This window comes from Lonchura striata, chromosome 6 (assembly GCF_046129695.1).
Source record: "Lonchura striata isolate bLonStr1 chromosome 6, bLonStr1.mat, whole genome shotgun sequence".
NCBI lineage: Eukaryota > Metazoa > Chordata > Aves > Passeriformes > Estrildidae > Lonchura > Lonchura striata.
In genome coordinates, this window is record NC_134608.1 from 16,360,972 (window position 1) to 16,388,855 (window position 27,884).

Below are 27,884 nucleotides of genomic sequence, written 5' to 3' on the forward strand. Positions count from 1 at the left end.
GCGGCGCTCTAGCCCCGAGCCGCCCTCGGTGGCGCTTGGGAGGGCTGTCATGGCGGCCGCTGAGGTGGCAGCGGCCGGAGCCGCCGGCAGGAGCCGCTGAGCCGGGACGGGACGGGACAAGGCAGGAGGAGCCGGGAGGATGCGCGCCGCTGTGACGGACGAGTTGCCGAGCGCGGCGTGCTGAGCTCGGAGCAGGAGCCGCGAGCGCTGCAGCGAGGAGAAGGGAGGCGGGGGCGGCCCTTGGCCGCGGAGCCGCTGCAGGGCCGCCCGGCAGGGCCGAGCGAGGCCCGGAGCCCTCCGAGCCGCGATGGCGTCCTGGCTGGGCGGGCTGGGCTCGGGGCTGGGCCAGTCCCTGGGGCAGGTGGGCGACAGCCTGTCCTCGCTCACCGGGCAGATCTCCAGCTTCACCAAGGACATCCTGCTGGAAGGCGCGGAGGAAGTGGGCGGTAAGGGGGCTCGGGTGGGCCTGGCTCCGCGGGGAGCGCTGCCGCCCCTTCCTCCAGGCCGGCAGCGGCGGGGCCTGCGCTGCCGCACCGGCGGAGGGAGCTGCTGGCGGCTTGGTGCATTTCGCCAATGCTGCTGGCTTTGCTGCCTTTGTTTTTGTTTTTATTCCGCTCTTGTGAGCTCAGAATCTGGAGAATACGCAAATGTAGTCTCAGGCTCTAATAGGAGATGAACCTGTTTTATACTTATTATTTAGAGGTGTCTGAATTCCGTGGAGTGTTATGTGGCTCCGGAATGACAGCAGTCAACACTCTTTTTCCTCTCTGTTTGCTTAGTTTATCTAAACTCTGTTAATGAGCTGCTTTTACACCGGTTCCATAAACCTGCAGAGTTGTAGTACGCAGGTTGTTTTGTCACTGGTGTGATCTAAGTCTGACGTGTCACAGAGGCAAAGGTTCAGTGTTTGTCGTTGTTTTGTTTATATTTCATTTGTGCCCAGAACAACTTTCCAAGTTCTACAATTCCCCTACAGCCAAGTAGGAGAACATGGCCCTCACTTTATAAGGATTAGAGGCTAGAACGATTTATCTTTAAAACAGAATGTTAGAACAAAAAAAAAACAGACATCAGAGTAAGATATTCTATAAACCAATAGTAAATCTGTTCTAGAATATAGTATTTTCTTCGTATTTTTAATAATGACTTTTGATTGCAAATTTTTGAAGAAAACTCTAGTAAAGCAGTTGTATAATGTGTATAAGTATCAATAGATTAATATCCCTAGTATTACTATCTTGTAACTATAAATTACTTTTAAAGTTAGCTTTCTCAAAACAATGTCAAGAATAGAAACTACAAAGTACAGCTAAGATTTCTGAATAGTCATCTTTAATGACTATTTACTTTAATCTTTAATTAAGCAATTCTACTTAATTTACAATCTCTCATCTATGAAGCATTGTGAAAGAATATTATAGAAACATATGTTGTATAAACCTTGTTGGAAAGCTGATATAAGGAGTCTCATATGGATGGCCTTTTTGGTTCACAGGTAAATGCTCAGAAGAGAAAAATTCTGACAACTGTGAATTTTTTTTTAACTTTTCTGAAAGACTCACTTAGGAATGTTTTAAATTTAAAAATCTACAGTAGGTTAGTTTGGAGAGTTATTTTCCTGAGCTGTGCAGTCGTCTAGAGTGTTTGTTTTCCTTTTTTGAAAGATAAATTGTGAACTCACATATTGGTGCCAGAGTTTGTGCAAGAGAGATGTACTGATATTTAGTAGTTACTTCCATGTACTTCACTGCTGGATACTGCTGTGAACAACTTCAGTCTCCTAAAAATTTCAGGGTAGTACATTCATATGGGTGACTAGACTCCAGGGTGTAAAAATCTAGTGCCATCCAAGTACTCTTCTGTAAAATCCTTTAAATACTATGTGGCCTTAACAACACTTTTCAAGTACTTCCTTACAGTCTGGGTTTTTTAAATTTCCTAATTGGTTAAACTTTGCTAGGTTTTAATATCATCCCTTATATTCAGTGTTTTGACTCCCATCAGTTGTTCGTGGATTATGGACTTCCACGTTTCCATTTTGCAGTTTTCATGTGTAGATTGTTTTTTCTGTAGTGCTTGAGCTGTCTAAGTTTTAAACAGCAAGTGGGAAATTTTGAATTAAGTATTTACTTGGAAGTTGTACTAACTTCAAATTTTGGAAGTATTGTCAAGGTTGCTTTATAGTCAATTCAGGATGATTTTTCATTGCTAAAAGGATATGTGGTGTTTCTGTCCATTAAAGGTGGGACATAGGAGAAGTACACATTATCAACGTGAGGATGGTTGATCATTAAAATGTATCTGGAATTACATGCTTTTTCTATGGGATAAATTGGGATGGTAAATGTATCACCTTTTTAGAGACAATGAGTCTTATGGGATTGATGTTTTGTTGGGTGTGGGTGGTTTGGGTTTTTTTCTGAAAATTCAGTCACCCTTACATATATTTAATGGAATTAATACTTGTTTTGAAACTTCACATTGCATTAGAGAGAAACACACAACTCTTAGGTCAGGAACAAGTCTGAAAAGAGAAACAGATTCAGGGACACAAAATAGTCAATAAAACATTTTTATCTCCCTTACTTTAAAGCTTAAATCCATATTAATCTGTTAGGGTTTTGATTTGATTTAAAGTCTAAATATGAGTGAATTAGATATAGAAAGACTGAAAAATAATTCTTACAGTGTTCTGATGAAAGCAGCTTTTGATATTTACCTAGGAATTAACATGAAAGTAGTCTGAAGTAAGATATGTGTTAATAACTGGTATTAACAGATTGAAAGGATTGTAATTAAAATGAAAATTTTCACTTTCTTTCAGATGCAGCAACAGAACTCCATATGTCCAATTCTAGACTCAGAGAAATAGAAAGTATTAATGCAGCACAAAAGTTTGAAGTAAGAAATTTTTGATCACTATTTTGTAAGTAAAAGCAGTGCATAGGATTTGTTTTGTATGAAGTTGAAATACTGCAATGAAATTCTTTGTCCTTGGGTAAATCCAGAAACAAGGGTTACTGTGGTATTAGAATATGACTGGTTTTATGCCAAACTGCCATCACAGTTAAGAATAAACATTTACTTAGGGTCAGACATGTTTATTGGTGTATGCATGTGCTGCAAGTTTTCATCTTTTGCTAACTGTGACTGTTCCTGCCCTGTCAGGTGGACTTGGACTGCAGCAGTAGGCTTTGCTCTAAACAGAGTGGGTGTTTTCCCTGGTTCTGTTCTATCTCTCTGTTGTTCGGCCATTCTGACATAGGGTGCTCATGCCTCTCCAAAATCACTTAAAAATCTCATGTACCGTCATGGAAAGTCACTTTCTTGACTCTTATAAAGGACTTGTTGGTCTTTTGACTTTCTCTGTGTTTAAATAAACAACTTTCATGTATGCCTTCAAGCCTCAAGAGTATTGTGAAGTTAAGATATTATTTTGGGGATATAACTGTTCCTGCATGTTTTCCTTCTAGTTTCTTGCCGTCTGCTCTTGGCTGAGGTCACGGGGAAAACACTGGAGAGCTCCAATTTGTGCTTTGTGATTGTTCTTAATTTCTGCCTGTGGATCTTGCTAAGATGTGATTCAGCCCTGACTTTTTTAATTCTTGGCATTTATCTCTGGTTGTCACAGCCCTTTTTTCTGGAAGTGAGCTGGAGTCATGCCATATAAAAATGGAAAGCTTGGACATGACTGTGATTTTGGGCCCACACATTGTTGTTAGTGTTTCGAATGAAGTAACATGAGAAATCTGTACAATTTAATTTCTTTGCTGTCCAGTAGCTTTGTGCTTTTCTGATTCTTTAAGGACTGTTCTGGGTTTACCACCATTCATTTCTCATTTCTGCTAGAATGATAGACTGAAAAAAGTCTGTAGTGACTTAGAAGAAAAGCATGAAGCAGCAGAGCTGCAGATAAAGCAGTTGTCTATCGAGTACCGCAATCAGCTTCAACAGAAAGAGGTAGGACACAGAGTAAAATTTCTCAGTAAGTATGTCCAATAAACTTACCTGTTGTGCTGTTTAATGCCTTTGATTTAGTGTCTGTTCTCTTCCAGTGGAAATACTGGTCACAGCTATGGCTTCTGGGTTTGTTAATGTAGACTAAGACATATTTCATCAAATTGTGTAATGTAAGCCAAGCTGCCAGGAGATAGTTGAGACAAGAGAAAATGCTCTGGGAATGTCATGCAGCTGTCAGAATTTCTGTTATTTCTGGGATCACTGTGAGAAGCAGACACTCTACTGCTTTGTATTTCTGATATAGTTACTTTAAAAGAAGGCAACAGGAACAAATTCCCATTTGAAGCAATTATTTTGTCATTAGGTATCATTATTTATTTTAACTATTAGGTATCATTGTTTATCTTAACAATATACAATTAAAGAGCACAGAGCTAGCTTTCAAAATTCGGGAAATGTACCTTTGTGATGGAAGCATCAGCATTGTAGCCTGTTGTATGAGATTTCATAGACCTAAATGAAGAAAGTTGGCAGTATGCTGAGATTTGCACAAAAAAGAGTTTCATTTCTGCTTTGTTCACAAATTCATGTGGGAACTAGAGGAAGTGGAACTATGAGATGTCTGAAATTCTGCTTGTTAAATACAATAACAGACTTGTTACAAACAAAATTATGTGCAGCTAATTTCACTTTATTGTAAATAATTTTTCACTACATTGAGTTGCTAAGCATAAAAGAAATAAAATGTAATAAAAATAACTAGAAAATCATCATATGTTGCTTAACTTTCATATCTGAATACCCTCTTATATATTTAAATTTTTTATATAATTGGTTAGCCTGGATATTGCTGTACTGCTTGTGTACTTTACTGCTAAAGAAACCCCTGTGTCTTTATCTGAGGTACTTTATAACACTTGAGCTAAGGTGTTTTTTTTCTCCATTATGAGAATGTTTGGAGTTTTTTTCTTTTTTTTAGTGGAAGTGATCAGTTATTTATGCTGGGGATGTTGTTTGGTTCACATTTCATAAGGCCACAAAGGGTAGAGTGTATTTTGATATTCTTCTTATTCAGACAATGCATTTTATTTTGTATATCCAGGTGGAAATCAGCCATCTGAAAGCCAGACAGAATGCACTACAGGAACAACTGCAGAAAGTACAGACAGCTGCTCAGACTGCTCAGCTGGGAGCTGGTGTTTTGCCAGCAGCCACTTCATCAGCCTCCTATGTTCCCGAGGTCAGACATTCCTCAGGTTTTGAAGGAGATGACATGGATTTTGGAGATATAATCTGGTCCCAACAAGAAATAAACAGATTGTCCAATGAAGTTTCCAGGCTTGAATCAGAGGTTGACCACTGGAAGCAGATTGCAGTGGTGAGTGGTTTCTCTTCTACATTGCCCTTCCCTCTCCCCTGCAAATTACTGTTATCATTGCATTTGATGGATTTTTTGAAAGTTCATGAAGAAAAATTTCTAGAAGCAACATGTTGTTATGGAAAAGCTGAAACCTTTTGTGCTGTCACATCACTAAGGACACATTCAGTGACTAACTTCCAAATGCTTTTTTGTGATGCTTTTATGCATGATTTGTCAAGTTAGGTAAAGGATTTTATGAACATTCACCTAGAATGCTACTTTAGGGTTTCGATTTTGTTCAGCCTTTCAAAAAAATACTTCCCTTCCTCTTGATTATGTTACTGATTTTTATTGATAGCACAGTAATGTTCAAAGTAATGGATAGTTGCATGCTTTTATACTTTCTTTTCTCTCAGTCCTTCGTATGTCAGTTATAATTCATTGTCTGTTGAGACAGAAATTGATATAATCTTTCAAGCTGCTGTTGATGTGAGTTACCATTCTTCAGGTGTAGCCTGATTTCAGAGGTATACTTTTCCCATGTGAAAATACTCAAAACTAAGCAATCCTGTTGTCTTACTATGAGCAATAACACCCTCACTCCAAACTTTTGCCCATTGTATGTAGTAATGTAATAATAAAAATCCATGAAAAATTAAAATGTTTCCATTAAAATGTATTTTTTTAATGAAAATTAATGTGGATTTTTATTTTGCTTCATGTTAGCTGTGTTGTTTTCCACTTTTGAGTATCAACAGACAAACTACTTAGATAAAAAATACATCTGTTTATCACAATTTTCATATGGATATGTGGTTTGCGTTTTTTTAGTCTTCCAAAGTGCAAGGCACACATGATGCTGAACAAAGTGAAATATGCAAGCTACAAAATGTTGTTAAGGTAAGATGACAAAATTGTCTTCTTGTGCTTTACTCTTCATGGTTTTGCATATGGTCACATGACTTGTAAATATTTTAACTAGCACTATTATAACATTATTAAAAATGCACGGGGGCATGTAGTAGCATAGCAACACTTCAGTTAGCAGTACAATATTTAAAAACAGTTACTCTGAGAAAGGGTGTTTGTATGATTTGAATATTACATTCTGTTAGCTTGAAATAGTGACAGTAGTACTTACAAGGGCAAATCACTTTGTGAAGCTGGTGATGAGTTATGAGATTATTTTAGATACACTGAAAAATTTCTCCCTTCTCAGAAACATGTTGCCTTTTTTTTTGAAGGTGCAAAATACGGGTTTTACATGTCATCCTAGAAAGTTAATAAAAATGCATTCTAGTGTATCCACTTTGTATGTAAGACTTAAAATTGCTCTACATTGGTTTAATATATGTTGTTGTGTAGAGTATACTACTTGTGTAAACACATTTTTTAAAGGAATTTCTTTCCACACATTTAAAAAATCCCAGTCATCAAAAATCAAGAAACTTGACTTCTGTGAGAAATCCATCAATAAATCTTTTAATTAGACTGGGGAAAACTTATTTTCTTTCTCTTGTATTATTTCTTACATAAGAAGATGCTGTGCTGTATTTTGCATTTTGTTTTTCTAATGATATTTTTAGGAGCTCAAACAGAGTTTAAGTCAAGAAATAGATGAACATCAGCATGAGCTGTCAGTGCTGCAGGATGCCCACAGACAGAAGTTAGTAGAGATAAGTCGTCGACACCGGGAAGAGCTGCGTGAATATGAAGAGCGAATTGAAGAACTTGAGAATCGGTTACAGCAAGGTCTCTGTTACCACATGCTTTCTGTTTTATATTATGCAGAGTGAATTTGAGTTAAAATGTTGAATATGCATTTAGCAATACAACATATATCAAATACACAATGTTTAGAATTTGAGTTTCAATTTCAGTTCAGTTTCATGTTTAAGAAACGTGTCCTGCATCTTTTATTCACTCTGGTTGGCTTGAGCACTGGAATGATACCATTTCATCTGTGGCATGTATCAGTCTGGAAGGTCATTTTCCATACATTTCCAGCCAATTGTTGTGCTCTGAATTTTGTGCTTTCTGGATTGTTTTTTTCACTTAAACTGAATATAGGTAGGGATAAGACATACTGAATTGAAGATGAGAAAGTAACAGGACAAAAAATAACTTTTTTGAGAAGTGCTATGTGTCAATTGAGTTACTTGACAAAAGCTCAAAGGTTGGCTGGTGAGATACTGGAACAAGTTGCTCAGAGAATTTGTGGATACCCCATTTCTAGAAATGTTTGTGGCCAGATTGGATAGCAGTTGAGCAACCAGATCCTAGTGAGCGGCATTCCTGTCCATGATGGTGGAAGAGCCTTTAAACATTCTAAAGACCCTTCCAACCCAAATTATGCTGTGATTCTATGACTGATATAAGGACCACACCTTACTGCGTGGCATAACTTCAATGTAGAAGCTCAGTCGTTCACACATGTAACTATTTGTTGCCTTGTAAGTATTTCATCCTCCCTAAAAATAGTCATGTCAGTTAGTCCTCCTTGAGAGGCTTCTTTGTAAAAGAGAGGTGCAAAGTTAGGTCTTCTTGAGAGGCTTCTTTCCTATAGATCTCTATATTTACCTCTATATTTACTTGGACTTCTAGAGAGTATATACTCTCTTTTGGAACAAGAGATCTATTTCCTTCTTGAAAAGAAGGGAAGATTATTTTTACAGCTTCTCTAACTTTAAAGGTAGTACTGATAGGGAATTTATTCCTTAAGCTCAGATACCTGTTAAAATGTTTTTTCAGTTCACATACACCAGCAGGACTAATTTAAGGAAGTAGAAGGCAAAAGTCTCCTATCTTTTACATTACCACGTATCTGCAAAATAAATACTGCTTGTGGCTTTTGAAGAACTGGAGTATTTTATATTTTTATTTTGTTCATTCTATCTGATAACATAATAGGGACTAGGGCAGTGTCAAGTGTTTGAGCTGACACAGAAGTGAATTCAAAAGCAGTGTACTTTCATTTAACTTTTTTTCCTGCACTCTTCTAATGATGCCTTTTTGTAGTCTCCAATTTATCTGGCAATTATAGACAATTGTACAGAAATATGAATATCACTATACTGTGACAGTATGATGGATCAATAAAAAGGTTAATTCTGAAAAATATTTTTCTTCAGTTGAAAACCTTTGTGCATCATTCAGCAAATTATTTGGAACAAATTTTTCCCTATAACAACTATTTGGCAAACCTTTGAAACGTAATTAATTAAATTATAAATGGATTTTGCATCAATCTGAATTAAATGGGATTTGATTAATTATTCTTGGAAAATTGAGAGATTCCAAATCCTGATAAATTAGACTGTCATCTCCTCACCAAGAGAGGTGGGGATCGAGTATATTCTAATTAAATTGCAAGCAAAATGTTGCTACATTTATATTTAAAATTATTTTGAGCCAGGCATGTGAAAGTATTCAAAAAGCTCCTTGTCATACCAGTAATATGTATAGCACAGCTTCAAGTGTTAAACCTTTTGAACCAAGCTTTCTGTTGATGATGACCATGTCTTTGTTTTAGTCTATCTCCCTCTGTCAGGAGAAGAGGTGAAAGAAGAGAAGATCTAGAGTGATGGTTTTGGTTAATATTACAAATAATCTCTTGTCTTTTAGATGGTGTGAGCACTGATGCTGTGGATGACTCTAAAGTTACTGAACAGAAAAAAAAAACTGAGAGTCTAGGTGGAGGACAGGTGGAAGAGTTGCAGGTTGTAAAGGACCTAGAAGATGAAATAAGAAAATTAAATCACAAATTGTCTGCTGCTAAAGCAGAAAACAAAAATCTTCTGAAAGAGCAAGAATTTGCAAAGCTGGAAAAAATCCAGATAGCACAAGATTATGAAAAGCTTAAATCTGACTTTAATGTGCTTCAAAGATCTGTGACAGAACAAGATGCTCTCCAGAAAGAAGAGAAGCAGCTCCAGTCAAAGACATCACTACCAGAAGATGTTGTCAGCCTACAGCAAGCATTGTTAGGTACTAAGATTATGATTTTTTAAATATTATTTTTTATTTTTAGTATATTTTCACAGGTTTTCACTTTTAAAACTCAAAATTTATTTTATGAATTTAAAATTGAATATGAGAATATGTACCTTTAAAGTATTGCTGTTTTAGAAAAGTGTTATCAGTTGAAGTTAGGTGAAGCAGAAAAGAGAATGTTGTTGGGACTAGCATGGTTATCATAGGGGTTTCTGTTTAGGGAAGTAATCATGTCTGCCAACTGTTTGGTAGAGGTTTTTTTCTTTAAAAGTAAGTAAGCCTCAGTAGAAGTTGTTTGTTTAAATTCAAAAAATACATTTTTATGTGTGTGTATGAATGTACTCAGTTGTTAATATCTTCTTAAGGAAACACTAACATACCTGTTTAAGAAACATACCTGTAGGTGGAAAATATTTTAATATTTCATAATGATAAACTCTAGTGCCAAAGTCTGCCTAATGTGGGATGAGTTGTGAAAGTAATACTTTGCTTTGAGGTGGTAACTGATGGTATGTTTGAGTCTTTTATGACACTGATGTGTGTCACCACAAAGTGCTGTGAAACTATTCTCATTGGAGCAGCAGAGTTCTATTTGGGCAAGATGGGAGAATGTTTTTGTTTTATTGTTGTTTGAAAAATTTTAAATTATCTATTTGATTTCATTTTCCTTTATAGAAGCAGAAAATGAAATAGCAAGACTTTCCAATTTAAATCAGGTAAAGCAATTTCTAAATTAAGCCAACAAAAAAGTTCATAACAGTAGTAACTGATGGAAAACACATTTTGGTGGCTTGTTGGTTTTTTGGGGGTTTTTTTAACATTTGCATTTCTACATATAACATTGTCATTTAGAAGGAAATAATTGTAGTTTAATTCTGTAATTATACGTGGAATTTATAGAAACACATTTACAATTTCTTTTTTATTTTGAGGGACTTGAGAAGGAACTGACAAGTGCACAACATAAACATGAGAATATTATTTCTTCAAATACGGAGGATCAGAATTCAGAAATAAATCAGTTAAGACAAGATTTGGAAAGGAAAGAACAGGAATTAGATGAAAGTGTTGCTGAAAGAGAAACATTAATAGCAGAGTTGGAAGAACTAGACAAGCAGAATCAAGAAGCTACTCAGGTAATAAATACTACAAGTAATTATTGAACTGCTGAATAAATGTTTTGAATTCTGTCCTTGTGTTTGACTTTCAAATTGATCTTTGAAGCATAGATAGCAGGGAAATATAAGTTATCTTTTGAGGCCTAAAAACAAATACTTGGGGCCGGTATTTCTCTATATTTACCATCTCAATGTGAAATTCACAGGTGCAAGTAAAACCCACTTGTTATAGACAAAGAAGTAATACAGCATGTCAGCTATCAATAAGAGATGTTACTTTACGAAGTCCAGTTAAATAGTCCCTGATTTTTCATTGCAACATTTCTGATGAAATTTATCCTGGTAATAATCTGAGATGTCTTATGATAGTATGCACTACAATGATTTTTGAAACTTTTTATTTTATAATTTTTAATTATGTTGAATATTTAAGTTACTTTATTGCAAGTTCTTTGTAATGTGAGCATTCATGGAGTAACGAAGTCACCAATTATAACTTTTTGTCAGAGTTACAGTATATTTGACCTGTAAATTTGAGTTGCAAGTCATGTGTTTTCAATTATTGATTTACCCATGAATAACCTATGAAAGGAATCCAAAGCTGAAACAAAAGTTGAAAATAGAATATACAGATAATTTAAATGTAATGCCATCCTTTTTTAAACAATGGATGTTCGCTGAATTACAAATGTCTTGACAAATTCTGACAGTTCTTTTTTTAAGTAGGTCTCTTTTTATTTCTTTATTTAGGTAGTTAAGGTTCTTTTAGGGATGGTTTTCCTTTTTTTTTTTTTTTCGTAGTGAAATGTAATCTGTCCTTATATTATATTTGGTTTTAATTAATTTAACATTGATTAGTTGATCCTACTTGCCAACTTATGTTGGCAACTAAGAAACGTTTTTTCCTCTCATTTTTTGATTGTTTAGAGGATAGAAGTGAAATGCATAGTGAAGCTCATTTTGCTACCCTGATGAATTCTGTTTTTTGTTAATTTCCAGCATATGATTACACTGAAAGAGCAGCTGTCAAAGCAACACGCAGAAACTGATAGTATCATCAAACAGCTGAAACTTGACATAGATTGTGAAAGAAAGAAAGTATCAGAATTAGAAACTGAGAAGATGAAAACTATTAAAGAGTTAGATAGTCAGAAAGAAAAACTAAGCCACTGTTCATATGCACTTAATGATTTGCATGTAACTAAGCAGCAGCTACAAGACAATATTAAAGATCTTCAGGAACAATTAAGGCAAGCCCAGGACTGTAATTCACATAGTAAAAAAGAAATTGGAGATTTGCAGCAGAGACTAAAAGAAAGAGAGGAGGAACTTCATGTATCCTTGAGCAAGTTAACAGAAAAAAGTAATGAGGAATCTAGCTACACTTGTCAAGATCTGATTCTGAAAGAAAGAGAAGCAGAAATTGCAAAACTACAGAATGATGTTTCAAAAAACAAACAAATAAATGAAGATCTACAGAAATCTCTGTCTGATCTCAGAACAGAAAATGGAAAGCTGATAGCAGCCATTGAAGAACTAAAACAGGAGTTAAGGGATGCCATTTCTGAGAAAAAGAAAGTTTATTTGGAAAAAGACACTCTTGTGGAGGCTTTGAAAATGGAAAAAAGGCAGTTAGAGAGTGAATTAAACGAGACAGAGAAGAGGCTTTTGGAACAAGCACATAAATATAAGCAAACTATTGAGGAGTTATCAAACACACGTAGTATGGATACCACTGCATTGCAGCTTGAACATGAACGCCTGGTTAAGCTTCATCAAGAGAAAGACTTTAAGCTTGCTGAACTTAAAAAGACCATTGAGCAGATGGAAGCTGACCATCAAGAAACAAAAGAGATGTTGACTACTAGCTTAGGAGGACAAAAGCAGTTGACAGATCTCATAAAAGAGAAAGAGGTATTCATTGAAAAATACAAAAATCAAGCCTTACAGGTGAAGCAGGAACTTGAGGAATATATGAAAATTTCAAAAAAGCAGGATGTCTTGAAACAGAGCATGGAGGAAAAAGACAGAAGTCTTGCAGTCATGAAGGAAGAAAATAATCATTTGAAAGAAGAAATCGAACGGCTTAAGGATCAGCAAAGTAGATCTACACCTGTGGTTGAGCCCAAAACTTTAGATATTATTATTGAACTTGAAAGTGAGGTAACACAGTTAAAAGTAATAAAGAATAATCTTGAAGAAGAAATAAAAGTTCACAAAAAAACAATAGAGGATCAGAATCAAGCAACAGTGAAACTTCAGCAGTCCCTGCAGGAGCAGCGAAAGGAAATAGACGAGTCCAAACTGCAATGTGAGCAAATGAATGTCACACATGAAAGACTCTTTTTAGAAAAAGATGAGGAAATTAAAAATTTGCAGAAAACAATTGAACAAATTAAAACTCAGTTGCACAAAGAGAGACAGATTATTCAGACTTATTCTTCTGATCTTTTTCAGGAAACCAAAGTTCAGACTCTTAATGGAGAAAATGGAAATGAAAAGCATGACTTATCTAAAGCTGAAATTGAAAGACTGGTGAAAGGTATCAAGGAAAGGGAGATGGAGATTAAGCTATTAAATGAAAAGAATGTTTCTCTAAGTCAGCAGATTGATCAGTTGTCTAAGGATGAAGTTGGTAAACTTACTCGGATCATTCAAGAGAAGGATTTAGAAATACAAGCTCTTAATGCTAGAGTTTCCTCAGCTTCCTACAGGCAGGATGTTCTTTCCCTTCAGCAGCAGCTGCAAGCTTATGTTCTGGAAAGAGAGCAAGTACTGGCAGTTCTAAGTGAAAAGACAAGGGAAAACAGTCAGTTAAAAACAGAGTATCGTAATATCATGGACATGGTCGCTGCTAAAGAAGCAGCTTTGGTGAGGTTGCAAGAGGAGAACCGCAGGTTATCCAATAGGTCTGAAAACAGCAGTCAAGACATGTCTAGAGAAACTATTCAGAATCTATCCCGTATCATTCGAGAAAAAGATATTGAAATAGATGCCCTAAGTCAAAAATGCCAAACCTTACTGACTGTCTTGCAGACATCCAGTACAGGTGCTGATAATGGGGCAGGGGGTGTGAACAGTAACCAGTTTGAGGAACTTCTCCAAGAGCGTGATAAACTAAAACAGCAAGTCAAGAAAATGGAAGAGTGGAAACAACAAGTAATAACCACGGTCCAGAACATGCAGCATGAGTCAGCTCACCTCCAAGAAGAGTTGCACAAGCTGCAAGCACAAATTTCAGTTGAAAGCGATAGTACTTCAAGACTGCAGGTAGATTATAATGGCTTGATTCAGAGTTATGAACAGAATGAGAAAAAGCTGAAAAGTTTTAGTCAGGAATTAGCACAAGTTCAACACAGCATAGGACAGCTTTATAACACTAAGGATCTTCTCCTGAGTAAACTGGATTTGGTAACACCATCCATGGCAACAGCTGCCACCGTTTCACAGCTTTCAGGTGTTCAATGCAGTCCTCCTGAAGTACTCAGTGAGGAGTGTAAACTCCTTCAAAATGAGTTGGAACAACTGAAAAAAAGGTTACAAGAAAAAGATTCAACTATCAGGATTCTTCAGGAAAACAATCAGCGATTATCTGATTCTGTTGCTACAGCATCAGAGATTGAAAGAAAGAGTCAAGAAGGGACTGAATCAGAGATGAGGCAGATCAAAGAAAAACATGATGTGTTACAGAAGTCACTAAGGGAAAAAGATATATTAATTAAATCTAAAAGTGATCAGTTACTTTCTGTGAGTGAAAATCTTAGTAACAAAGAAAATGAAAATGAGCTTTTGAAGCAAGCTGTAACTAATCTAAAAGAAAGAAATTTAATTTTAGAAATGGATATTCGAAAACTGAAAGAAGAAAATGAAACAATAGTTGCAAGGTGCAGGGAAAAAGAAACAGAATTCCGTGCACTTCAGGAGACTAATATGCAATTTTCAATGATGCTGAAAGAGAAAGAGTTTGAGTCTCACTCAATGAAGGAAAAAGCTCTTGCTTTTGAGAAGCTATTGAAAGACAAAGAACAGGTATGTAAGTTCATACTTACAACTATCTTGTCAAACTAGACAATTTCAAAATAATATTCTTCCTGGATATGTTTCTGTTTTCTGTGCTGCAAGGCTATAGATGTCCTGCCCATTTCCTTGTTAGATCAGTGGCATCTTTACACTCTTCCTGGCAAAGACTATGCCTCTGGTAAAATTATTTGCCATGTTTGAAATATTTGTTTATGTTTCCAACAGGGCAAGACAGGAGAATTGAATCAGCTGTTAAATGAAGTTAAATCAATGCAGGAAAAGGCTGTTACTTTTCAGCAAGAGAGAGACCAAGTCATGGTAGCACTCAAACAGAAGCAAATGGAGAGCAGTGCCCTGCAGAGTGAGGTACCACCAAATAATTCATAGTTGCAAGAAATAAATGAAAAAAGAATAAGAAATTACATCTGTAATATTTTTTGATTATTTTAGTAGCAATCACTTGTTAAAAGCACTTAAAATTAATACACTTGCAGTGTGCTTTAATGGATATGTGTTACATTTTTTGCTTAATTTTTTTTTGTACGAAGTGGTAGTCCAAGCAACTTAAGGTATGTTCTACACAGGTACAGCATTTGCATGAGAAGGAGCAGCGCCTAAATCAGGAACTGGAGAGGCTGCGGAATCACCTTTTAGAAATGGAAGACTCGTACACCAGAGAAGCTTTAGCTGCAGAAGACAGAGAGGTCAAGCTAAGAAAAAAAGTTTTGATTTTGGAAGAAAAACTTGCATCCTCATCTACTGCAGTAGAGAATGCCAGGTAGTCTTAAATATCACAGTTAACTAAACTGGTGCTGATGCCTCTGTTACACTGAGCTCCTATGCTGTAACATACTCAGCACTTGAAAAAACAAAAAGATACAAACTTTTGTTACTCAGAATCACGAGGGTGATTTGAAATATACTTGGCTACTGTCAAGAATTTAATGTATTTCTCCTTTCAGTAGCAACTATTGAAACCTTACATCATCCATAGTGCTTAGAACTAGAAAAAATCCTTAACCCATCAATTTACTTGTGTGTTAAAAAAGTTTGAAAGAGTCTTATTTTATACACTTCAATGCACAGATGTGCATTGTTTGTGACTGTCATGCCTTGTGAATTGCTTTTGAGACACATACACATTTGTACTTTGTGCCTGATACCATGGGAAGGACACACTGCTGAGACCTTCCTTCTTGATAGTATAAACATATAGACGAAGATGCACTGAATTTCTCGGGGTAGCAGAATCTGGGAGGCTAGAATATTTTTGCACAATGGGAAATTAAGTGGAGCATTCAGTTGTTAGTAAGTAGCAAGATATGATGATTTCTTGGGAGACTGGGGTTAAAAGTAAAAACTGGTAGAAAGACCTTTTGATTCATAGTAATTGAAACAAACAATCAGGAAAATGGGGATTTGTTTTTTGAAGATACTGTTACAATAATGAACAAAAACTAGGATTTTTTTTCTAACGCATTTCAAACAAAAGAAGTAAATTGGGATTTTTTTTTTGATTGCCAAAATTTTGTTGCCAGACTTCTTCTAAATCCCCTTCTAGGTTGGTTTTGTTTGTTTTTAAAGAGGAATAGGGCAGGGTGAGAGGAATGCCATCATTTTTGTAAACTGAGCTCAAAAATCTTGGTAAGCTTTTTTTGGTGGGATTTAATTTTCACTGTGATAACTTCTGTTATTTAATAATGTATCTTGTTTTCATTTAGTCATCAGGCTAGTCTGCAAGTGGAATCTTTGCAAGAGCAGTTAAACCTAGTTTCCAAGCAGAGAGATGAAACCGTGCTGCAGCTGACCATCTCCCAGGACCAAGTGAAGCAGTATGCACTGTCTCTGGCCAACCTGCAGATGGTACTAGAGCAGTTCCAACAGGGTAAGGTTTGTCAAGAAGTAGCAAAGATTGCAACAAGTATTTTGCAACAGGAATATTTACCAGATTTTGGTGCTTCTGAAGTACCTAGTTTCCTTTTTGATAGCCTGAACTTCAGAATCTGTTGACTATTATAAAACAATTATGTGAAAACTGTTGATCAATATTGCATTTATGAAATTTAAATTCCATCTCTACCTCATGAAGACCAGATACGATAATGCTGAGGTTTTGCATGTCCCAAGAAGAGTTATATGTTGTAAATTAAGATAGTTTTGTTTTGTCTCTAATTTTTAATTCTTTAGAAGAAAAAGCTATGTATTCAGCTGAGCTGGAGAGACACCAAAAACAGAGTGCAGAATGGAAGAAGAAAGCAGAAAATCTAGAAGAAAAAGTTGCATCACTGCAGGTGGGCCGAGTAATAAAATTGAACCATGTGAAACTAAATTGTGATTTTTCACTGAGCAAGCAAAGTACCTGACTCTCTGCTGACCCTCTATTTTTTGAGGGTGTTTACAATCCAGTTTCTGGAAAGAACAAGTAATTGCAATCTCTGTTATGTCTGATGTGTGTGGTATTAGGGTAATTGTGATAGTGATTTCCCTGCTTCTCTTTTTGTCCCTTTCCTACCCTCTATTTAGATGAGTTTAGAAGAGGCAAATGCTGCTCTGGATGCAGCATCCAGGCTTACTGAGCAGCTTGACATCAAAGAGGAGCAGATTGAAGAGCTTAAGAAAGAAGGTAACTACATTTCTTTCATTTCTGCTTAAAATATTTCAAGCAGCTGAGGAGGCAATGTAGTATTCCTAGAAATTTAGCTAAATTCATATCCTATGAGAGACTAATTCTGTGCCATATTCTGAGGACTTCTTGTTTATAAAGGAAATATGAAAAAGTATGTTTACCTTCTGTTAGAGATCTTTCTCAAAAGAAAGACCTGTAGAAGTTTTTTGGGGTTTGTTTTTTTTTCCCTGTGTAAACACCAAGACACTTGATTTAGCTCTGTAAGTGTCTTTTAAAAAAGGTGGTGAAATACCAAATGTTGTCAAATTTTCCACAGTAGCTACCATATTTGACATAGATACAGGAGTACAGTGAGGTAGAGATAAAGGTGTGCAGTTGGTAAGAGACATAGAGGCAGCAGCTCTTGCACAGATGTGACTGCCATCTCTGCTAGATGCAGTGGTAACTCATGCTTTGAACATATGCAACTAATTATTGCTACACCTTTATAAATGATAATAAGTCTTACTCTTGTAATAAGTGATGTTTTCTTGAAGCATTCTTGCTTATGACCGATAGGTGGTATGAGATCTCATTTGAAAGTCTTCAAGATTCCAGCAAGAACTCTAGAAAAGAGTGTATTTCTTTTCTGCTACATGTTTGAATGCATACATAAATTTAAATCTCTTTAAGTGCAATTTGGCATCCAGATGGGCATCACAGAAGTGGTCCCTGAGTTCACATATTAATTTTATAAGCTAAATTTAATTGCAGACTGCTGCATAATGTACAACTACTGATCTGTTTTTGAATTGACTGATCTGTATACCTATGTCTCACTACTGACATTCACAGCAAAAGTTCACAAATATGCTGGGTTGAAACTAACTTTGGCATAGGCAAATACTGCATTCTTAAATGGGAAGTTCTTCATTACTGTTTAATTTTGATGTTAAACCCTTGCATAAGAAAGCAGAGTATCAAGCAGTGTTGTATTGGCAAGCATTTTACTTGATAAAATTGAATTGTTGCATAAAGGAAACAGCATTTTAATGTTGTATGTACAGTAAATAATTATTTTTATAGAAAAAAATAACACTTCATATTCTCTGTTTATACAAGAAAACATAAAATGTCTTAGTGCAAATTTGCCAAATACATTCCCAGACACAGTTTTGTTAGCCAAATCTTTTGAAGGATTTCTTAATGGATTTTTTTGGCAGAAGAAGTGATTTTAATGGAAAAGTATAAGATGTACCAGATGAAGTTTTTTGGGTTGCCATAAATGGTTAACAAATTATTGGAGACTGTAAATGTCTGGTTTACAGCAGTTCATGCTGTATTTTGGCTCAGGACCTTTTTGTTACTTAGTCTTTTCATACACCCAAAGTACATGTTTAAGTCCTTTTCAGCTGTCAGGTTATATTTTAGAGAGAAATGTTCCATTTAAAAAATATTTTTAAGGATAAAGTTGCATAATCATTGTGGATGGAATATAGCTGTGTAGTGTTCCTGAAAAGTTGATCCGCTTTGATACAAAATGTTTTTTTCACTTAAATTATTAATACTTTTAATTTCATTTAAGTTTTTAATACTTTTATTTTAAAATCCATCATAAATGAATAAATTAAATTAATAAAAATTGAAAAAGCAATTCACAATTGTCTTGCTTTGTAGAGAAATAACAACAGTGTAACATTTAAGTGAAATTTGTTTTCAAATGCTGCTTGTTTATCTTTTTGTGGCATTAGTAGTTTAACTCTTTATTCCCTTCTGTGGACATCCAAATAACAACTTACTTATGTATGCTCCTGCAGCTGTATCATTCTACAGTTATATTACCTATGTTTTCCTTTGAGTACTGGTGTTCTATTTAACTATATTTACAAAGTAGCATAATTTTAGGTAAATGTAAACTTTGAAACCATGGATTAATTGTCCTTTGCTTCACCCTGGTGTGTTGAGAGAGGAGTGCTGAAGAGCAGACACATTATTGGAATGGATTTTGATGCATATGCATGTAGTTGTTACAGGATACATTATTGTATAATACATATTTTGCTTTAGTTTTTAACTTGCTTTGAATTAGGAGCTTACTCTGTGTGTTCCGTGAATAAGAACTTTCCCAGCATGACATTAGTTTGTTCTATTCTGTACTCCTTAGAATTCATATTTGTAAAGTAAAATGTTTGTATAAAGATGTGGAGTATTTGAACAGGGCGTATTAAGTTGTATCCATTTCACAGACTGGCTCTTTGATGTGTATATATGTGAAATCTCTGTGTGAATTCTCAAGGAGTGAATTAATTAGTGTTAATTGAGAACCATGTTTTGTCAACATAGTTGTGGCATGCATTTATTAAAGACTGAAAGTTTTGGAAATGAGTGGAATCCTTTCTGTGTACCACAGATTATTTGAAGGTTGTAAAAATCCTTAGAAGTATTTTTTCTTACAAAGATGTTGAAGCTTTTTTAAAAATTAACTACGAGATTGATAAACAAAAGTGTATCTTTTGTGGCTTTTTAATGAAACATTTTTAGTTAACATGAGCCAAAAATTGTTAAGAACTAAGTTGATCAGCATTTTTTCCAAAGGATTTGGAGGTAAGCATTATACCTCATAGGGAGAGAAGAGAAAAAGTTCTTCCTGTCTGCTTATATCTGTAAGGTAGACTTGGTCTTCACATGGACTGTCCATGTTATAGTATATTTATCAAGTCTTTGTGTGTGAATAAGGCTTAATTGTACTTTTATTAGGCTTCAGAGGTAGTATGTTGCAGAACCCCTGTTTGGTGAGAGATGACACTTTTGCAGTCTTTATGGTCTTAGGCCACCTCACATTCACTGACTTAGAATTCTGGCCTATTTATTCACCTTTCAGGCCATGATGCCTGACTGAAGTGCTTGCCATTTTTCTCTCAGTCTTGTTTTTGGTTCGTGGTAGCTGTGGCATTTCATCTTTTCCATTCATGTTTTTGTTCCCAAAAGTGTGGGTAATCTTGCATGTGTCTGCCTCTCTTGCTAGAACACAACGTGTTTCTACGATGCATTCATGTGTTCCCAGCATGCTGTTTCCAGGGCTTGCATCAGCCACAGGAGTGGGAAGGGTCCAAACAGAACAGACCCTCAACAAGCTCCTGATGTTGCTGTGCTAGCCAGTAATTCATCTAGGAAACTTGAGAACTCCTTGGTGCTTCAAGGGCTGTAGCAACCTGATAGTAGGTACACAGATTACCTGGGCTTGGATAATACTGGAGGTTATGGGCAGAGATCCAAAAGACCTGATGCCAACATGGAATTTGGTCATTATGAAAAAGATTGCCACCACAGGCCTTGCTGAAGAGTTACTTTCTAGTTCTGTGTTATTTAGATAGAAAAGAGCAGTTCATCAGAATTTCTGCAATGGATTTATTTAATGTGTGGTCCTGTACCTGAGCTTTGAGTATCATTCATGAAATTTCAGCTTGTGGTTTTGAACAGCAATGACTTACTAAGTTGACACCTTTTAAAAAAATCACATTGATTTTATGGTTTTGTTTTTTACTTAAAAGCACTATAGCAATATTTATGAAAGTATGCATTCATGATCAATTTTGCAACAATGTTTCAAAGGTTTTGTTTCTTTTGCTGTGACATTATATTTATAGGTGAGATCAAAAGAGAAATGTTAGAAGATGTGCAAAATAAACTAATGAACCTTATGAACAGCACAGAAGGAAAAGTGGACAAGTAAGTCTTTAATGAAAGATTTGGTCTAAGTTTTTGGGTTTATTCCTCGCAATGTACAGATGTGGCACTCACTGGTGTAGTAGTACTTCTATATGTTGCCTTGTAATTACACTATAATTTTGTTATTTTTCAATTGTTTGGTGGTTGTACATAGTCATTTTGATTAGTAAAGCCAATAGATATGTGACTTCAGCTCACTGATGTGTTTCTTAAGTAGAAGTGCACTTCCCTAGCATGAGCTCTGCAAATGGAGATAAGAGTTCTTAATGAACATATTTTGTAATGTTCAGGGTGTGAACAGAAAGCCTTTTCATGTATCTGCATCACCTGGATGTCATGTAAATCTCTTCCTTGGTCCTTTTTTTTTCTTTTCTACCCAACAGAACTGAAACAGGAATAGGCAGATGGGCTCCCTTACCCCCTTCATTATGTCTTGGTGTGGGACTACACAGAGCTTTATTTTTAAATGCTCTGCTGAATCAAGATCTTAGAATGAGCATTTTCCCTGAGAGTAGTATGTACATCCGGATTTGCTCATGTTCCATTCAGTTTCACCTCACTGCCTCCAATATTGCTAATACTGTCCAAATCCACACTGTGTAAGACATGCAGCAACTTAGAGGAAATTGGTGAAGTACGCATTAGTTATTTGTATTTGATGTGTTTATTTGTATTACTGTAAATTAGGCAAGAGTATGAGGAATAAATGCATCAATATTGTGGTGTCAGCTGTTACCCAATAGCAACTTGTATAACTATCTTCTTTTATCCTGCAGATTGTTGATGAGAAATCTCTTTATTGGACACTTTCATACTCCAAAAAATAAACGTCTTGAAGTGTTAAGGTTAATGGGCAGTATCTTGGGACTGAAAAAGGAGGAACTTGATCAGGTAATACTTTGCAGAAAACTAGTTGGTTTCTTTCTCTTTTTCTGTCTTTTTTCTTCTTGCTTTCTTGCTTGCTTGCTTGCTTGCTTGCTTGCTTGCTTGCTTGCTTGCTTGCTTTCTTGCTTGCTTTCTTGCTTGCTTTCTTGCTTTGCTTTTGCTTTCTTTTTTCTTTCTTTTTCTTTCTTTCTTTTTTCAGTATCCTTACCTGAAAACAGAACAACTTGCTGAACTGAATGTTCCTGCACATTTTTTGGGGAAAGTGTGTTTTTTCTTCTTTCATCTCACCTTTTTTTTTTATGTGGGACTTTTAAATGTTTTTTATATGAGGATCCTAATATTTTGATATTGTTGTTTTAATAGGGTAGATTTCATTTTGCTGAGAAATGCTAATGCAGAAGGAAAAGGATTTTGTGCTGTTGTGTAGAGTGGCTATAATATATCAGTTACAGAAAAGTAAGCGTGTTACATATGTACTAGTAGTTATTGTGAAAAATGTGAGGCTTATGTTTTTAAATAAAGAGGCAATTTTTTAGACTGTCACCTCTTTGGGAGGTGGAGAAAATGCTTTTGACAATAATAAAGATTTGTATTTATCTCTTAAGATGCCACATTGTGGCATTGCAGCATATAATTATTCACTTTCTTTTATGTGCTGCTTTATTTTTTTGTTTCCTAACTTTGGTTTTTTTTAAATATTTCTCTAGTTACTATCTGAAGAGCAAAGAGGAGTTACAAGATGGGTGACTGGCTGGCTTGGTGGAGGAGCTGGGTCAAAGAGTGTTCCTAGCACACCTTTGAGACCAAATCATCAGAACATTTTTAATAGTGTAAGAATTAATCATTCATTCTTTTGGTTTGAGTGGAAGAATGGGGAAGTTGCATATTAATGCTCATGTTTGGTTCATCAGTATATTGAGCTACATTTACTGGTGCTTCTGTATCTTGTGTTGTTTTGTGCAATTGCTTTGGCAAAAGATTTTTTTCCTGCACTAAGGAATTATTTAGACATTAAAAATTACACAGTGATAAATCTTGTCTTTTAATGCAGAAGACAATTACTGTTCCACTGGTTCCTGGCATCACTCTTAAAGTATGGATTTCATCTTGAAAACTACAAATGCTGAAAGTTAAATGTATGTGGGAGTATGGAATTACACAATTTTCAACAATATAGAATACCATCACATTGTGTTTTCATTACTGTTCCCATATGTCCTTTAAATTTAAATTGAAAAGCTTTTTCAGCTGCTGCAGCTAGTTCCTGTTATGTACAGCATATAAAACTGAAATTTTAAGTTTTCAAATAGTGTAAAGCAACAGATCTCATAGCATGATCCATGGCAGCTATGGATCATGCTATGAGTTTATCTATGGAGCTTTCCATTTTGCAGACCAGTAAATAATGTACTCAAGGACCAAGGGGGATTAGGGTTTTTGCATTGACTGGTTTTTTGCTCAGTTGAGCTAAAAATATCGAGAATGGAACCCTGTAAATCATCTTGAAGTGTAGGGATTGGTTTTTTCTCCCTAAAATAGTGCAGGCACATAAGCCACTGAAGGTCTGTGGTCTGATTAGCTGTAGAAGTAAAAGAGAAAAATTAATGCTTTTGTGTGAATAGTACACACTTTTATAAGCCAAATTTTATCTTGTCATGCTGCTGACACTTTAATCATTCCATGCTTCCTTTATTTTAGATTCTTCATGAAATAAAGCATACATGGGCTTTAAGAGAAAAGATTGGGTTTTATATGTTTCTGGAGGAGAGATTGGTTGAGCAAAGACTAAGGAAATACTGTCATCATATTACTGTGATGTCAGTAATAGTATAGAATTCTTGAAATAACTGGCTTAAATCAATAATGGAAACCATGGTAGAAGTATGCGTGTTATCTTTAGAGTTTATCAATTTTATATAAATGCCTCTTAGTAAGACAACACTAAGAGTGTATTTTTGAAAATAAATTTCATTGTCACTCACTGAGGACTGCTTAGTACTAAGTACAAGTAAAAAAACGCAGGCCATTGACAGTTTTTTATTTTATGTATATATGTATTTTTGACTTAGTTTTTGACTTATTTTTGACTTAGCTTTTCACCAGAGCATCAGTGAAATATAATAACTAGTAGCTTCTTATAGTCTTTTTCAGAACTGTTCGTGAAATTCCTTGAAACTGAATCTTGCCCAAGCCTTCCCCCACCCAAACTCCCTGTTCATCACATGAAACCTTTAGGAGCAGCAGGAACTGGTAAAACTAGCAGTACTCCACCCAGCAGTCAAATGCAAGGTAACATTCTAATATTTACACAGAACATAAATAACTAAAGGCAGAGTTTTCAAGAGGATTTTAATGCTTCTGTGCTTCCTCACTTGTAAATTATGAACTTGATTTCTTCTCCCCAGCCATGCCCTTGTCTTTTTTTATTTTAATTCTTCTCCTATCTCTCCTTCCCACTGCATCTATACCTTACTTTCTAAACTCTTGATACAGAAGATTAGAGGGATCAAATTCTCTTTAATATAGGAAGGATTTAACAGCACCTGTTAGAGCCAAACAGTTGCTGTGTAGACAACTTCATATGGTGTAGCAGTGAGCCCAGTCCTGATTTTCAGCATCCCTGTTGATCAGCTTGTGTTGAAGTGAGTGAAGAATGTAAGTAATACAACTTTGCAGTGTCTCTGGTGTGTAGAACTTGATTGCTCAGAGAGGACCAAAATAAAATCAGCTAAGTGTATGGCCTGGTGTGAAATCCCTGTAAGCTGTGCAGGAGCATTGACTTTGAGTGTTGACTTTTTCTAAGACAGAGAACAGTTCAGCTTATATTATGCATGTTAAATTGATGTACTTTTGTCTCAAATAATTCAAAATTCAAATCTTCAATTTAGCTGGTCCAGTTTGTTGTTAATTTTTTTCACATGTATTTAAGACTTCACCTTAATATAGGCCTGCTGGTTTGCAGAAGCTTGTTTTGTTTGAAACTTAGCTGTAAACTCAAAAGAAAATTAAAACAAAAAGCGCTGAACACCAAACCCCTACATATTATATGTAAGTACAGAGCTAGAGATGCTAAAAACCCCTCTTTCAATTAAACTAAAATAGTTAGATGTTACAAAGTGCTGTTTATTTATGGGGGTTTTCTTGGGGTTGACCCTAGGGAAGCTGTGCCATGTGTTGGGAAACCTTCATGTGCTCTGCACTGTAGTGCATGTGCCCTTACACCTCTGCACAGTGTTGGAGTCAGTGTGACATACTTCATGTCTGGCATTGCAAAGGTGAAGTGAACTGCAAAGGGTGGTCATGTGCACAGCTTGAGCTGTTACAGGGTTTTAGTGGTGGACTTTGCATTGTTGGATTAACAGTTTGACTTGACTTTAGGAGTCTTTTCCAACCTAAAGGATTCTATGGTTCTATGAGAGTAGTCAGAGACAATGAAATTCTTTGAAGGTGTCTACAGTCCATGTCAAGGAGGTTTTCAAGGACTTAAATGTTGCAGAAGTAAGTAATAGGCAGTTTTAGAACATCTCTCTGAACAAATGCTGAAAATTTGGATAGATTAAGAAATGTTTTTTAAAAAGTGTTCTCATTGTTGGTTTGGGTTTTTCTATATTCCAGATTCTCCAGTCTCGGGAGTGGGTAGAAGACCAGATGCAAATCCATTTTTAGCACCTCGATCTGCAGCAGTGCCTCTCATAACTCCAGCTAGTAGTTCTGGACATCTGCTTATGAAACCTATTTCTGATGCATTGCCTACTTTTACACCACTGCCAGTGTCCCCTGATGCCAGTGCTGGTGCTGTATTAAAAGACCTCCTAAAACAATAGATGATCTTGTATCAGGACAATGATGGTAGCACTTTAAGGAAATGAGAACACTATGTTGTATATAATTTACCACAATGAGGCCTTCTGTAAAAAGTCATGTATTTGATTGCAATTGTACCTTGCTTTTCTTGTACTTACAAACCTATCAGTGCTTCAGAAATTCTAATGGTGGAATGAATAATTGCCTTCTGTATAGCAGGCATTCATTTTGGGTGTGGGTTAAATATTTATCTGAGAAAAAAAATCTATCTTGTTGCTAGATTGTCTCAAGACAAATAAAATAATTTTTAAACCTTAGGTATACTGGGTTATCTCAGATATGAATAGACAGCATTAACTCTTTGGTGTTGAGATTTGTTTTTCCATTAAAATGATTTGCCACCTACCTTCAAGAAACAGAACTAAAAAACAAACACCCAATTAATGGTGTTTATTTAATGTACTTTTGGACATGTAGCTCTTACTTACAAGTTTGATTGCATTTGGGGACAATTTGAGGCACGTTAATCTCTTTGCACAATGATTTAAGGTACCCTCCCCAGACTAACAGCTGTTTTCAGCAGTCAAACCCATCACCACCAAGGAGTTGACTATGGAAGTGAGGCTTCACCTCCGTGTGAAGAATGGGTAATTTAGCAGATGATACATTCACATATATAAATGTCTAATGGTCCAAGGTGTATATATGAGAGACTTTTTATCTTGCAAGATTTTGTAGATCCAAATATAAACTTAAAGCTTGAACACATGTATAGAATTAAAAGGGAGGAAGGTGCTTGCTTATCTCAAATGTGTAAATAGGTCTTTGTACAACCAAGGCCAAAGTCAATTATTCTGTAAATTTTGCTGTGATAACTTTAACAGGTAAAAAATGAAGTTGCATACTAAAGAATAAGTGTCATCCTCATAGTGAATCTGAGATAAAACATCTTCAATTTAAAATGTGTAATTTCTAAGTCTTTTTATATGCCTCTCCTTATTAAGTCAGTGTTAAGATAACTGTTGTGCAAGTTCTATATTAGAACTGTCAATCTTCTTCATTTTCATTAAGGTTCTGGATAAAATTGTTGTAAGAGTTATATTTAAATAAAATTAATTAGTGAACTTGTACAGAATCAACCAAAATAATGCAAGAAGTCTTTGCATTTATTTATATAGAGGTCATATAGTGAATTCCGTTTATTGCCTTGAAACCTAGCAAAGGTTTTTTTATTTGCTGTACTTACTTTAAGAGCTGTTTGAAACCCTTTTGTCCAGTATAGTAATGTTTCATGGAAGACTTAGCAAATTTGTAACTGGATTGACCTACCATATTGGATTTTGATTTTTAAATTTTTTACCCAATTATGGACAGTTTGGCAGTTTGATTTCTGAAAAGATAGCAGCCACATATTTACCAAAGTAAATTCTGTGTTATGTAGTAAATGTAATGAGAATCTCAAATTACCTCAGCTGAGAATATTGCAGTTAGATACTTCAAATGTACATCTTCATTTAAACTGGACTGGAACAGCTACCTTTTTTTTTCTATATAGCAATTATAAGGAAAAGTGAAATCAGATGGCTTCTGTGCAATCTCTCGTGGTCTTGTGGTCATGTCTGTTTAATGGTATATAACCGCTTTGCAATGAAATTGCCTTGTGATGAGCCAAAGCAGAAGGAAATAGTTTTTAAAAATTATGTGACTTGTGTGTTGTAAATTACAAATGGAGTCATGCTGCTCACAATTCTCTGAAGATACTAACTGAACAGTTCTTTTTTAATGCATTTTTTTCTTCTTGAACTGCAGAGGACTTAATATGTACACATTTCTCTTTCAGGAAGCTTTCTAAATTCCAATAAAGAAAACATAGTAAGACCATTTATTTCTGCATGCTGTAAGTCAGTTCTGTTTTTGCACTAAGCTATGAGTTTGAAGAGGGAAATCTAATACCAGGCAGAGGTACTGAAGAACTTCAGAGTTCCTCATTAAGATCCTTGATGGAGACAAAAATCTTCTACAGCAGAGATACAAACGGCTTCAGTCCTTAAGTCCTCAAAGGTGAGCTCTGTTGAACTATGGAGAAAATCCTCATGGCTTAGAGGTTTCTTTTCCTAAGACTTATTCTACAGGTACATTGGTGAGGTTTGATGCTTTGTTAGAAATCAACTGGCCTCTGTGTTCCAGGCAGTACTTTCCTGCAGAAAAGTATAGAGCAACTTCATTACTTTGTTTCTTTCTTCCTTCTTTGAATGTTTCACAGACCATTAGAAACATTCAAGCTTTGTTTTCATTGAGTGATTAGTAGATATATTTTTCCTCCAATTTTTCTTCAGTATGTACTTTGTTCTTGATAACCATTCCATATATAGTTGCCTTTCCAGTTTCCCACATGTACATACGTGACTCA

The 27,884-nt window shown here is 35.7% G+C and overlaps 1 protein-coding gene across 3 annotated transcripts; it reads left to right on the top strand.

Annotated features, from left to right (window-relative positions):
• On the top strand, positions 1-27,355 carry TRIP11 (thyroid hormone receptor interactor 11). Of its 3 annotated transcripts, none has more exons than XR_002465575.3 (20): positions 1-446; positions 2,825-2,901; positions 3,850-3,960; positions 5,063-5,338; positions 6,152-6,220; positions 6,907-7,072; positions 8,945-9,307; positions 9,989-10,029; positions 10,246-10,449; positions 11,431-14,460; positions 14,677-14,817; positions 15,036-15,229; positions 16,173-16,336; positions 16,639-16,742; positions 16,975-17,074; positions 20,704-20,785; positions 21,562-21,676; positions 22,378-22,500; positions 23,812-24,325; positions 25,049-25,394. XR_002465575.3 is itself a non-coding variant. In XM_021531946.3 (20 exons), exons 1-20 carry the CDS (start codon positions 308-310, stop codon positions 25,492-25,494), a joined length of 5,856 nt encoding a protein of 1,951 aa, XP_021387621.2. In that variant the 5' UTR covers positions 1-307; the 3' UTR covers positions 25,495-27,355. The 3 variants fall into 3 exon arrangements, 1 of the variants encoding a protein (XP_021387621.2); XR_013340146.1 differs by having other exon boundaries at positions 23,812-25,168; positions 25,286-25,318; XM_021531946.3 differs by having other exon boundaries at positions 23,812-23,959; positions 25,286-27,355.
• Positions 27,356-27,884: the final 529 nt, after the last annotated feature.

Coding starts and splice junctions, on each gene's coding strand:
- TRIP11 (XM_021531946.3), top strand. CDS start 308: ATGGCGTCCTGGCTGGGCGGGCTGGGCTCGGGGCTGGGCCAGTCCCTG. Junction 2,902..3,849: donor ATGCAGCACAAAAGTTTGAA/GTAAGAAATTTT, acceptor CATTTCTGCTAG/AATGATAGACTGAAAAAAGT. Junction 17,075..20,703: donor TGAAGAGCTTAAGAAAGAAG/GTAACTACATTT, acceptor TTATATTTATAG/GTGAGATCAAAAGAGAAATG.